At 39.1% G+C, this 14,047-nt stretch overlaps 2 protein-coding genes across 2 annotated transcripts in view; one reads left to right on the top strand and one right to left on the bottom strand.

The window, feature by feature from the left end:
* SLIRP (SRA stem-loop interacting RNA binding protein) overlaps window positions 1-5,393 on the top strand; it is a 9,778-nt gene extending 4,385 nt beyond the window's left edge. Inside the window, exons 2-4 of the mRNA XM_005860154.2 lie at window positions 1,638-1,696; window positions 4,557-4,664; window positions 5,284-5,393. Of these exons, the coding sequence (XP_005860216.1) occupies window positions 1,638-1,696; window positions 4,557-4,664; window positions 5,284-5,355 (239 nt within the window). The 3' untranslated portion in view covers window positions 5,356-5,393. The remainder of the gene's footprint in view (window positions 1-1,637; window positions 1,697-4,556; window positions 4,665-5,283) is intronic.
* Window positions 5,394-14,047, bottom strand: part of SNW1 (SNW domain containing 1) — a 39,091-nt gene continuing 30,437 nt past the window's right edge. The window contains exons 10-14 of the mRNA XM_005860151.2: window positions 13,698-13,839; window positions 10,137-10,233; window positions 8,233-8,350; window positions 6,166-6,329; window positions 5,394-6,081 (exon numbers count right to left, since the gene is read on the bottom strand). Coding sequence (XP_005860213.1) covers window positions 5,883-6,081; window positions 6,166-6,329; window positions 8,233-8,350; window positions 10,137-10,233; window positions 13,698-13,839 — 720 coding nt within the window. The 3' untranslated portion in view covers window positions 5,394-5,882. The remainder of the gene's footprint in view (window positions 6,082-6,165; window positions 6,330-8,232; window positions 8,351-10,136; window positions 10,234-13,697; window positions 13,840-14,047) is intronic.

Here is a 14,047-nt window from a genome sequence, read left to right as displayed (position 1 = left end):
CGCGTTGTTTACCCATATCTTCAGAAAAAAATCACTTCTACTGTCGTGGTAAACAACCTGTTTCCCTATTTATAATGGTCTGGCCCTCTAGCAACTTCAGCACGAAATTATAGCTAATTTGCCTACAAATGTCAGGTGGTCATAATAATCTGGCCACTCAGTATATAATCTCCAAGAGAGTCTGTAGAACATTCAATTTTGAAAGTCTCTCTCAGTTCATTCATTCATCAAATATTTAAAGGGTATCTATTATGTGGTAGGCATTGTTCCTCGTGCTTGTAGCTGTTTTTTCAAAAAAATTGTAGTTAATTTGGGGAAAGGTTTATCTTGCAGAGCTGGTTTGTTTGGGAAGTGAATGTTTTCTAAAACTTTAATACCTGGTTTAAGACATGTATTTTTAACACTGTTTTGTTTATCCTCCAGTAACATGTTCTGTGAGATTCTGATCTTGCCAACTGGTTTGACCAACTATAGAGCTCTTAAGAAATTTAGTCTCTGTGGGTTGTTGAAGGGTTAGCAGACATTTATTCATTTAGCAAATATTTCCCAACTGTGTATCATTCACTGTGGGCATAGTGGACTCAACACTCAGGAGCTTTCACTGTAGTGGTAGAGGGGAGGAGGCTTACAAACAAGTGTAGGTGGTTGTTGAACCAATGAGGTTAGATGAACTAGGCCTGCAGTGGTCGGCAAACTGCGGCTCGCGAGCCACATGCGGCTCTTTGGCCCCTTGAGTGTGGCTCTTCCACAAAACACCACATGCAGGCGCACATGTACAGTGCAATTGAAACTTCATGGCCCATGCGCAGAAGTTGGTATGCAAGCCGCAGTTTGCCGACCACTGAACTAGGGGAAATAAGCAAGTAATATGAATGCAAATCAGACAGTACAAGCCTTGTAGTTCAGGAGAGAAAGAGATCATGTTGTTTTTTGGTCTTTAACATTATCCACTGCTCATACCCACCTCATAGGGTACTGTATGTTGTCTTGTCTTTCAGTAGAACCTCAATGAAATAATATTCAGTGGATGTATTTGGCCTGGGTCTTGAAGGATAATTACAGTTTAGGCAGGAGGAGATAGGATTACTGACATGTCAAGGAGAAAGAATGACATGCAAAGATGGGAAGTGACAGCATGCATACACAGAATTTCATTTGCTATATAGCAATGGGAAATAAGGCAGGAAGGTTGTAGGTAGGATCAACTCAACAAATTTTAGAAAACCAATTATTTAACTTAGTGTAAACTTTAAATTATGAAAGGCAAGTAAATTGAGATTTTATTTGGAAATCTCTTTGTAGTAATTGTCTTCTATGTGATCTTCTCATAGGGATTATAATGCAGGCACTTAGTACAATGTCTGGTATGATGGTATTTGTTGGGGATGAAGACTACAGTTAACTCAGCAATTTATCAGTCCATGTCCCTACCCCATCACCTCCGCAAATCTGGTACATTACAGCTTCATAGTCAACACCTTAGCTGCCTCCTAAATCTTAAGGCTTCAGGAAATGCCAAGTAGCTCCTGTTCACAAGAAGTTTGGAGTTCTAGGACACGTTTTGCTTTCTATCTACAATCTAGGATGGAGGATACAAAATGCATTAACTACTTTCAATGTTTTCTCTTCCTATACAGGTGAGCTGAGAGAACACTTTGCACAGTTTGGCCATATACGAAAGTGCACTGTACCTTTTGTGAGTTTTTTTTAAGTATTAATGTTATTCTTTAATTCCTTTTTTGTTTTGTTTTTGTCAAAGCATGTCAACTTACCTGTATGTCTAATGGAGTGAAGCTGTTTAGTCTTTGTTGGTAAAATTTGGGTGATACTGATTAAAAAGTGAAAAAACAGCCCTAGCCTGTTTGGCTCAGTGGATAGAGCGTCAGCCTGTGGACTGAAGGGTCCCAGGTTTGATTCCGGTCAAGGGCATGTACCTTGTTTGGGGGTACATCCCCAGTAGGGGGTGTGCAGGAGGCAGCTTTTCGATGTTTCTCTCTCATTGATGTTTCTAACGATCCTTCTCCCTTCCTCTCTGTAAAAAAATCAATAAAATATATATTTTTTTAAAAAGTGAAAAAACACCACCACCATATCCTAGGCATTTGTGCTAGCTTTTCTTTTTTTTTAATTTTTTAAAAAAATACATTTTTATTGATTTCAGAGAGGAAGGAAGAGGGAGAGATAGAAACGTCAATGATGAGAGAGTATCAGATTGGCTGCCTCCTGCACGCCCCCTACTAGGGATCAAACCCGCAACCCGACCATGTGCCCTTGACTGGAATCGAACCTGGGACCTTCCAGTCCGCAGTCCAATGCTCTATCCACTGAGCCAAACCAAACCAGTGAGGGCTTGTGCTAGTTTTTTATTGTTGCAGAACAAATTACCACAAACTTAGTGGCTCAAAAGGATATATATTATCTCACGGTTTCTGTAAATCAGGATTCTGGGTACACTCTAGCTGAGTCCTCTGTTGAGTGACTACATAACTGCAGCCTGTCAGCTGGGACTTTCGTCTCATCAGAGGCTCAACTGGGGAAGATTGATTTCCAAGCTCCTACAGGTTTTGGCAGTTGTCGTCTTTCAATTGTGGGACTGAGCTTTTGCTTTCTTGCTGGCTTTCAGCTGGAGGCTGCTCTCAGATCCTAGGGCAGTGATGGCGAACCTTTTGAGCTCGGCGTGTCAGCATTTTGAAAAACCCCAACTTAACTCTGGTGCCGTGTCACATATAGAAATTTTTTGATATTTACAACCATAGTAAAACAAAGACTTACATTTTTGATATTTATTTTATATATTTAAATGCCATTTAACAAAGAAAAATCAACCAAAAAAATGAGTTCATAGGTTCGCCATCACTGTCCTAGGGACTACCTGCAGTTTTTTGTTTCCTGGCTTCTCTGTAGGCTATTTCCCAAGATGGCAGCTTGCTTCCTCAAAGTCAGCAAGGGAGTTTCTTTCTTCAGTGTGCTAAGATAAGTCTTATAATATAGTCACAGATTGACACTCTATCACACCCCATCACCGTTGCCATATAACCTGATCAAGGGAGCAACTTCCCATCACTTTTGCCATGTATTCTTTTAGTTAGAATAGTACAGGTCCGTGTCCCCGCTCCCCCTCCACTCAACCAGAGGGGATTATACAGGGAGTAACAAGGGGATCATGGGGCCATCTTAGAATTCTGCCTGCTACAGTATTATAATAATGAGATCGTAGAGGATAGTTTATCATAAAATTGGTAGAGAATATCTATTTTAATTTTTATCCTCATTAGGTTGGGTGCGTTTTAAAAAAACTTTTCATATTGATTACATTCCCATTGCTTTCTCATGATGGTTTAGAAATCAATCTATAATTTGTTCTACTTTATCCTGGGCTGAATTTTTCTGTGGGCTTTCTAGAATTAACTGTTTTTAGCAGGCGATAATGGTAGTGGTGATGAGGGTGATTGGTGTCAGAAATATAACAAGATTTTGAAGCTTAAATTTTGTTTCTAGAAGTGAGGAAGTTAGAAACAGGGAGAGTACTTCTTTTTGTGATCAGAATTTCCTTTGACTATTACTGCTACTGTGATTTGTATCTAGAATGGCACAGGAAGCTCATTCTCATATTTCTCCAATGGTGGCAAAAAAGCAGAGAATCCTATATAATAAAAGGCTAGTATGCAAATTGACTGGATGGTGGAACGACCAGTCACGATGATGCACACTGATCACCAGGGGGCAGTTGCTCAACACAGGAGCTGCTTCTGATGGTCAGTGTGCTCCCATAGGGGGACCACCGCTCAGCCAGAGCCGGACTCACAGCTGAGTGCAGCAGCAGTGGCGGGAGCCTCTCCCACCTCCGAGGCAGCGCTAAGGAGCAGTGAGCCCAGCTTCTAGCTGAGTGTGCTCCCACAGGGAGAGTGCCACTCAGCCAGAAGCTGGGCTCACAGCTGGTGAGCACGGCAGAGGTGGCAGGAGCCTCTCCCGCCTCCATGGCAGCGCTAAGGACCCCTCAGGGGATGTCCGACTGCCGGCTTAGGTCCGGGCCTAAGCCAGCAGTCAGATATCCCCCAAGGAGTCCTGGACTGTGAGAGGGCACAGGTCAGGCTGAGGGACACCATCTCCTACTCCCCCACCCCACCCCCAATGCACGAATGTCATGCACCGGGCCTCTAGTGTTAAGATGAATGTAGGGATTAAGCTTTGGGTAACTAGGAGAGTGAATATCCATTAAAGCAAGGTTTTTGTTTTTTATTGATTTCAGAGAGGGAGGGAGGAAAATACCAATGATTAGAAAGAACCATCCATTGGCTGCCTCCTGCACACCCCCTACTGGGGGTCAAGCCTGCAACCCAGGCATGTGCCCAGACCAGAAATCAAACCAGTGACCTCCTGGTTCCTGGGTTGATGCTCAGCCACTGAGCCACAGGGGCTGGGCTAAAGCAAGGTTTTTGACATTCATTAAAATGTCTGTTATCCCATTTTGGCAAATAAAACATTGGTAGTTTGATTTGGAGCTTATAGAAACTTTCTCAAGTTCATGATTATTTTCTTACATTTTGAATTTTTAGGACAAAGAGACTGGCTTTCACAGAGGTATGGGTTGGATTCACTTTTCTTCAGAAGAAGAACTTCAGAATGCACTACAACATGACAGTCATGTTATTGATGGAGTAAAAGTAAGTATTTTTCTATATATCGTGTACTTACTGTGTATCAATGAAATAGGTCAGAAGTGTGAAATGACAGAGATTTGGGGTGATCTTTTAAAGAATGGTGGTGGTGGTAGAGTGCCCAGTACTAAAAGGTCTGGGGAGGGAAGTAAGGAAGACTCGGTAATGGGTAGCAAGCATATATAACACCAAGCAGTGGAAACGGCAGCCTATTTATCAGAGGATGAAATTCTAGCTTTTCCACTTATTATGTGGCCTTGGGTCAAACTGATTTACAATTTTTTTAAATAAATGTTTTTATAGATTTCATAGAGAGGAAGGAAGAGGGAGAAATATATAGAAACACCAATTGGCTGCTTCCTGCATGCCCCCTACTGGGGACTGAGTCCACATGTGCCCTGACTGGGAATCGAACTGGTTGACCTGGTGCATCAGACCACCAACTGAGGCTGGGCTAATTTACAATTTTTAATTGAAATTCAGGGAGTCTTACAAAGAACATCCTCTTGGCTTATTGGTGCTGACTTCCTAATAAAAAGGCAGTCTTAAGGGGTTTTCAGTTTTAATGTTTTTGCAGACATTGGCTTTCTTTACAGTGCTTACTTGATTTTTTTTTTTTTTTCAGCTCCATGTTCAAGCTCAGAGACCAAAAGTTTTGCAAGGGGATCAAACATCTGATGAAGAGAAAGATTTTTAAGACTATTACTACCTATTAAATAAAGGAACAAAACAAAATTTTGTCTAAATGTTTTTAATTGAAACAAATAGGTGCACCAAGCAAGCGCTTACTTTTCCCCACTCCAAATTAAAACAGAGCACATTAGGGGCATACATCATTTGGCAGGACAGTTCCAATAGGTGAACATCCTTCTACTCACTGTGGTTGGGTTAACTTTACTCATAAGCAAGCAGTCATTCTTACACAAAATATTAACCCCAAAGTACTAACGTCACATAAAAGGAAGTGGTCTTAATTTCATTTATGGGGCAGTATGTTCTATAAATGCCAAAAGGTGGGAGAAGCACAAACACAACCCACTCTTTAAAAAAACTAAATAGTTCAAAGTAGAATTTTCCATTCCCCGCTTTCTGCTGTAATAAAAAGTAGTTCTGGGATCTGACCCCAGATTTGGTTTTTTTCTGTCCCGTTTACAAAGTGTTTGCCCATATGACTTGCATCATTAGGGTTATGGGTAATAGTCCATTCACTGTGAAGAGGTGTATCTATTCCTTCCTCCTCTTTTTGCCTTCATGCTCATGTTCCTTGGGGCGGCTGCTATCTGAGGGTCTTTTAGAGCCACCGTGCTGTTTGGCTTCTTCCAAGAACTTGTCCAAACCAAAAGGATCTTCCTCAAACTGAACTGGTCCTTCTCTACCTCTTTGCCTACGGTCTGAACCAGAAAACTCCTTATCGGGAACGAATCTAGGGAAAAAGAGAAAGAGTCAAATTATAAACTACTTCACTTGCACTCATGCAAACATTGAAACTGAACCGTTTGCTTGGTATCTGTTGGTCTTCATTCTGGCTTCTAGATCATCACCATACATGTCTTTATCCAGATTTTTACTGGGCCTGTAAATATTCTGGGCCATATCTTTACCACCTCTCCAGGCTTGATCATAAACATTGTAAATTTCATCTTCTCCACCTGCAAAACCACTGTCCATGCCCTGTAGAGAACATTATAAGTATATGTTATAATTTATTAAAAGTTGAATCTGACTACATTCATTTATAGCTCACATTTTCAACAACCTTCATTTAAAAAGTCCATAAACTTGTTCATATCACCTTCGGGTTCTTAGCTTAAATTAGGTACTCATTAACAAGTTTGACTAGCAAAGTAGTCATTAAAACTGGGGGACTCTAGTATAAGCAGTTACTTGACAATTTGAATCTGTATAGACATAGTGGCAAAAAGATGGAAGTACCATAAAACATCTGATGCCATTCAGAGTAATAATATGCCCCTTAACTGCCAGAGAACATCACTATCATAGCATGAGATAACAGGGCTCTCAATGAAAATCTTAAGTCAACAAACTTATTCCATATATTTAGAAAAATTTAAGTGATTTAAGCCTAAAGTTGTAAAGGGTAACTGTCAAATATTTACTTATGTGGAGCTTTCGTGCCTAACCCCCTTTGCTCAGACTGGTAAAATGCCATTGCATATAGTGTTTAAGAACACAAGCTTTGACATCAAGACAGCTCATCAATGAAATCTGAGTTCCATTAGTTACGAGCTAAACCTCTATGTGTCAGAATTTCCTCATCTTCAAATAGAGGTAATAATAGTGTGACTTCATAGGGTTTTTGTAAGGATTAAATAAGATAATACAAGTAAAAGGCTTAGAACAATGCTGGGAATATAAGAAGCACCCAGTAACTTATTAACTAGAACTTACTCAAATGCTACCTTCAGATCTTAAAAACTCCCCAGTCATAATTAACCTCCCCCCTATATCCCAGAACTTTATACTTTTATATTCTTACCACAGTCTTGTTTTTATTTATATACATTAATCTTGTCTTTTCCAGTAGACTTTGAGGACAAAGGCATATCTAGCTCCCCCTCACGCCCCCATATTTTGAGGGCAGGCACCTACCTTGCTTAAAATTTTTTTTTATTTAATCATCACTTGAGGATATGTTTTTATTGATTTTTATAGAGAAGAGGAAGGGGTAAGGGTAGGGAGGGGAGAGAAACCAATGAGAGAGAGAAAAGTTGATATGGGCCCCAACGGAGGATCAAACCTGCAAACTTTTTTTTTTTTTTAAATATATTTTATTGATTTTTTACAGAGAGGAAGGGAGAGGGTTAGAGAGTTAGAAACATCAATGGGAAAGAAACATTGATCAGCTGCCTCCTGCACACACACTACTGGGGATGTACCCGCAACCAAGGTACATGCCCTTGACCGGAATTGAACCTGGGATCCTTCAGTCTGCAGGCCAATGCTCTATCCACTGAGCCAAACCGGTTAGGGCAAACCTGCGAACTTTTGGTGTACGGGACAATGCTCCACCTAACTGAGCCACCTGACGAGGGCCAGAGCCAAGTTTTATAACCTAATTTCTTTTCTTTTCCACTAATGTCTCAAATCTTAGCTAATTGTAAGAGGTAAAAATCAGAGCTGTTTCATTTTCTTTCTTAAGTTATAATATGCAACTTACAATTTTTTTCTATCATCTGCGTTAGGTTGATCCAAATCTATATGTTCATTTTCTTTTCCCAGAGGTTTGGTATTCATATCAATATTTAAGATAACTCTATGTTTTTTGTGGGTGTTAACCCTCACCCGAGGATATTTTTTCATTGATTTTTAGAGATTGGAAAGAAGGGAGAAGAAGGTGAGGGGGGAGGAGGGAAGGAAGAGAGAAACATTGATGTGAGAGAGACACATCATTTACTTGCTTCCTGTACATGCCTCAACCGGGCTAGCGATTGAACCTGCAATCCAGGTACATGCCCTTGGCCAGGAATCGAACCTTTGACCCTTTGGTGTGCAGGCAACGCTCTAACCATCGAGCAACACCAGCCAGAGCAAATTAACTCTATTTCTATTGTACCTTGGATTGGTTGAACAGCCTTTGGTCATATTGAACTTCATTGGAAGTCCGAGGATTGGGCACACCAAGAGCAATGACCTCACTGATATCTCGATTTTCATTTCTCTGCAGTTTCGACCTGTTTCAAAATACAATGTTACTAACTGAAAACTCTTCACAGACAAGCTGAATTTCAATTTTAAAAACATAAGCAATCTCAGAAGCTAAGGAAATGTGTATGTCCTGTTAATATCTCAAACATATTCCCTGCAAACGCATAATTCCCTGATAATGCTGGCAGCCCTTTAACAGCATTTCAGCTAGATGATTACTGGGAGAGGTAGGTAGGGTTTTATAATTAGACCCTCCTGTTAGCTGGAAGGAATTGCTAAGAGATTCATTCTTGACACGGAAGTCTTTAATACAAACAAGCACCTTACAATACATGCTGAGATATGAAACTGCTACAGTCTATATTTGCTATTATTAAAAGAGGATGGGTAGGACTGGATACAAATTAATTGTATCACACGAATCATTTTCAATAAGCTGGAATCAGGTTTTTTTACATAACCACATTTAGTAATTTTATCCTATTAGAATTTTGAGGAAAACACATCCATGACTGGATTACTCATTATGATTTTCGACATTCAGATTAATTCCCCTGCTGTTTCAGTATGTAATGCAATCTACATTGCAATGAAACCATGGTAACTGTCGTCATTTATTTTGCTAGAAGCTCAGGTCTTAAAAATGACTTCTATAGACAATCTGATTTCATTAAATCACAAGTTTACAGCTTTCCTATGCTTTCAATTCTCAGCCACTTAAATGGTCCAATTTATGTACAGAGCTATTTTGATTTTTGTAGCTTAGGAATTTCAGACCAAAAGTATATTAACTGCACACTCTCATACTTCATTCCTCTTTCTTCTTCACTATACATTTAACCACAACTCTAAATTCAGATTTTCTGCTTCTCCATGACTTCACTTATCCAGAGAGATGAAATATGCCATTAAAAAATGAACACCACCACCAACAGGAATCTTCTTTTTCGTGTTTAAGATATGAATGAGGAAAATGGATTGTATCAGCTCTTAGGATGATGAGAGCCTTGAAAACTGCTCATTTGGAAATAAGATGTTTTATATTTGCATTTAACTCTCATTCAGAATTTTACCTCCATATGACAGCATTTCTTCAACTTTTCAGCAATTTCAGTCCTAAACCTTTGGTGAACCACAAACTTCACCAATCCCTACATTATTTCAAGTTTGTTCTATACAAGTCTGTACTTATTAAGAGTGCTTTTTCTGTACGTCAACTATATTTTAATTTTAAACAAAGTGCTGTGTCAATTTTCCCAATTCATTTTATTAAAAAAATTTTTTTTATCCATCATTTTATATAATAGCTCTACCTTTCTGAATTTTAAGTGAAACTGCTCATGAGAAGTGGCCGATTTTCACTTCTTACAAAACCTGCTTTTCTCCCCCATTGTACTTCATAGAGTGCTCTGCATGTAAAAGGCCCTCAATAAAGGTATTACAGCTTATATTTCCTGTCTAAAGGAACTGGCACATAATAAATTTGTCTCACCATTTGAAATTGGAAAAGAACAGACCAGAACAGTCCTATCCATTACCTTCTTCTCACAAACATGATCTGCATTTCCTTTTCTCTATTCCCATCATTCTCAATTCTACCTGACTCTACAAGGCGATGGAAGAAAAGATTACTTCCATGGATAGTCAATTCTGCTAAGACAAGGTAAGTAGTTAGGTGCAAGAAAGTAAGTGCTGATTTATTAAGTCATCAAACTAAGAGAAGAAAATTGGTATTAGTGGACTAAACCTCCTCTCTAAAAGGTTCACAAAGGCCAATCTTCATAATTCATATTTATCTCAAATAGCACCTACCTCTTATCAGGCGCTGCCCTGGAAAGATTCCGGTCATGCTGTCTCTCTTTCCGCCTGTCATGCCGAATTTCATCCCTCTCACGTGCCTCCCCATCCTCTGTGTGGACAGAGTTGAAAATTACTTCACCACTATATTACCAATTAATATTTTAAACAAGGTAATATAATCTTTAACCTTAGACAATTCCATGAACTTCACTGTAGTCACATTCAGCCCCTTCAACTTTACTTCCAATTACTTTAAATCCAATAGTATTGGTTTAATTTTGGAATGTGAATCCCAGAATCATGCATGTAGCTTAAGTATTTAGGGGTAAGTGTACTGATACTTTTAACTTATTTTAAAATGCATCAAAGTATTAAGGTGGACTGAAAGATAAAGAGATGGGTAGATATGTGAGAAAGCAAATTTAGCTATGTTAATTATTAAAAAGAAATTTTAATATAGAATCTAGGTGGTAGAGATAACGGTGTTTGTTTTATAATTCTTTCCACTTTTCTATGTGTTTTAAAATTTTTGTAATAAAATGTTAGGAAAAAGAATTATGTATAAGTTTGTTTTCAAAGTAGAGGGTCCTTTCCCTCACTATATGCTGCTTGGGGTGGAGTCCTTATGATATTTTGAGAAAAAGAATTTTCTGAGAATAAGTGATTTTTATTTGGATCATTTCTAAAGTCACATTCCCCTCATAGAAGTGTAGCTGGGATTTCAGTAAAGCTAGAAGCAAAGCACTGTCCAAAATTTCCTTTCTATGTTGAAGACCGGTCCAGTACAGTACCAGGCTAGTTGCAGTCCATTAATCCATTGTGTGTGGAGGTCCACATGGCCCAGGGCCATGTGGGTAAAAGCAGGAGAGTGCAATAAGAGAGTCCCAAGGGTCCCGAAAACAAAAGAGCACAAGAGAGCTAACTCCTTTGTTCAGGGGGTTAAATATCCCAAATTTCACACCCTTGCTGTGGCCATGCTCATTTTGGCCAATGATCTTTGTTCTCAGGTGTGAAAGACAGTAAGCAAGTTTCCTATGTCACCCCAATTTTACTGGGCATGCTTCTATCTCTCCTTTGTTGGCCCCCTGGGGAGTATAAAGTTTTAGCTTTCTGGCGAAGCTGCCCAAATGACATGTCTATAATATCTGGCCTTTTATTTTTCTTCTTTCCTATTATTAATAACTAGTTAATTACAACGGTATCAAGTTTAGCCTTACATATTCAAAGACCAGTTGCCTTTGAATAAAGAACCCTTTGCTTGTGATCCATAGGGGCTGGTTGCTTGTGATCCCTAGGGGCTGGTTGCATCTTGATCTCTATCTACTGTTTTTATGTCTATCTTCATTTTCTCTATTATCTCCAGTCTGAAGGTATAGTGTAGTTAAGAGCATGAGCTTTGGAAACAGCCTGTCAAGATTCAAAGTCTATTTCTGTAACAGATTGGCAATGTAACCTTGTGTGGGTTACTTAACAACTCTGAGTCTTAGTCTCCTTCTCCATAAAAATAGTGGCAATAATAGTACCACTGCATCTGGTTGCTGTAGGATTATATTAGGCAATCCATGCAAAGTGCTCAGAGTGGTGCCTGCCATAATAAGCACTCAATAAATGTTTGTTTTTATTAATATACAACAACAGCTTTTTCAAAATTTTAATTCACTTCTCAAGAACAGTTCTGCTGTGTTTTTTTCTTATCAGTTTAGAGAACTCAGATACAAGAGGTTTTTACTTCTAATTGCTTTCAGTGGTTAGGTGTACAACAGGCAGGTATTTATATCTTGCCTCAGTAAGTCATTCATATCTGGTTCAAGGAAGTGGATTATTACTTAAAACCCTGGTTACTTCCTTAGAGTTGAACTCCAGACTTTTGTAACCAAAAGCCTGCTCAATACCTACATTCAAAATTTAACATGTCCACATCTAAACTCCTAATCTTTCTCTCCCAAACTTCTTTATCCTGCAGTCTTCCCAATAAGTAAATGGCGACGCAATCGTTCCCATTGTTCACGTCAAAAGTTTTGAAGTCATCCTTGATTCCTCCTTTTCTCTCATACTTCTACCTAATCCATAAGCATATTTTGTCAGTTCTACCTCCAAAATATATCAACTATCCGACCATGTTTTCACTACCTCTCATCATCTCTGGATTATTGCAATATATATCAACTATCCGACCATGTTTTCACTACCTCTCATCATCTCTGGATTATTGCAATAGCCTTCCAATGGTTTCCCTGCCCATTCAACAGCCTTCTGTCAGATCATGTCACTCTGTTCAAAACCCTTCAACTGCTCCCCTTCTTACTTGAAGTAAAAGCCATGTCCTAACAGTGACTAACATCATTTGAACACTACTCTTCCTATTTGACCTAACTACTCTGACACCTCATCTCCTACTACTCTTTCTTACTCCAATCCAGCCATACTGGCCTCCCTGCTTTATTTGAACACACCAGGCATATTCCCAACTCAGGGCCTTTGCACTTGCTGTTCCTTCTATCTGGGATCCTCTTCTCCCAGAAATCCACATGGCTTACTTCCTTCCTTCAAGTTTTTGGGTTAATGTTAGCATCTCAGAAGTGAGGCCTATTGTGACTACCCTCTCCTGACACTTTTAAAATATATATAATTTATTGATTTCAGAGAGGAAGGGAGAGGGAAAGAGAGAATGAAATATCAATGATGAGAGAGAATCATTGATCAGCTGCCTCCTGCACGCCCCCTACTGGGGTTCGAGCCCACAACCCAGGCACATGCCCTTGACCGGAATTGAACCCGCGACCCTTCAGTCCGTAGGCCAACACTCTATCCACTAAGCCAAGCCAGCTAGGGCTCTCCTGGCACTTTCATCCCCCTTCCCTGTTTTATTTTTTCCCATAGTGGTTATTACCTTCTAACACATTACAGGATTTTTTTGGGGGTCTGTCTACATTCCCTAGAATGTTCACTGCTATACCTTCTCCATGCCCCCCCCCAACCCTGCATGTAGATCTTCAATATGAACTGAATGAATAAAATTGTACTAGTCAAGGATTTCTTAATAAAACAAAAACCACCCTCACGATTTTCTTGAGTTAATATTATTCTCCTCACTCTAGCTGAATCAACATACCTGTGCAGACCACTAAACAAAGCAAGGGAAAAAAACATGGATAGATTTAATGATTAGAGGTATATTAGCCTATGAGATAGAAAAACTGGGTTATTTTACCATGTAGGGGAACTAATTATTCACTTGAGACTTCATTTCTCTTTGGAAGTTTCAAGAAAAATAGAACAAGAGAAAATCAAGCCTATATTTAAGTTAATAAGCAGTTTTTAAAAGTACATGGCTCAAGAACTTAAAAAACTTCAAGAGTAGTCCCATACTGAAGGTACACAGTTAAATACATACTTTATTTTTTGCTGCTTCAGCTTAGTGAGAAGTTACTTTCATTTCCACACAATTTCTGAAACAGCTATATATTTTATATGTATATACTAATTTTGTATGCAGTAAAAATCAATAGGGAATTTCTAGAATGATATCTATATCTTACAAGTAAGTTCAAGTTGGTAATGAGAATGTCATACCTTTTTCCACATGGGTTTTGATCCCAGCTCTTCTCTCTCTAGCTTTCTGGGCCATTTCTCTCAGTTTCTCTTCATGTTTCTCTTTTTCTTTTTGAGCCATCTTTCTCTCTACTTGAGCACGCATTTCCACAGCTTCACGAGCCTGTTAGTGAAGTCGGATGTTAAATAAGACACTATCAGGGGATAGATTATAGCTATCATAACATCTGGCTTGAGAAAGCAGCTAGACAGAATTCAGATTTGTTATTGCTAAGTAAAACAAAGATTCTTGTCCACTAAAAGATAGCTTTACTGGAAGACACCGTAAACTTGGATTTTTCACTCTGGGAAATGTCTTATTAGTTAAAACT

This window comes from Myotis brandtii, unplaced genomic scaffold, assembly GCF_000412655.1.
Source record: "Myotis brandtii unplaced genomic scaffold, ASM41265v1 scaffold132, whole genome shotgun sequence".
NCBI lineage: Eukaryota > Metazoa > Chordata > Mammalia > Chiroptera > Vespertilionidae > Myotis > Myotis brandtii.
Note: the sequence above shows the minus strand (reverse complement) of the source record. Positions and strands in the feature narration are given on the sequence as shown.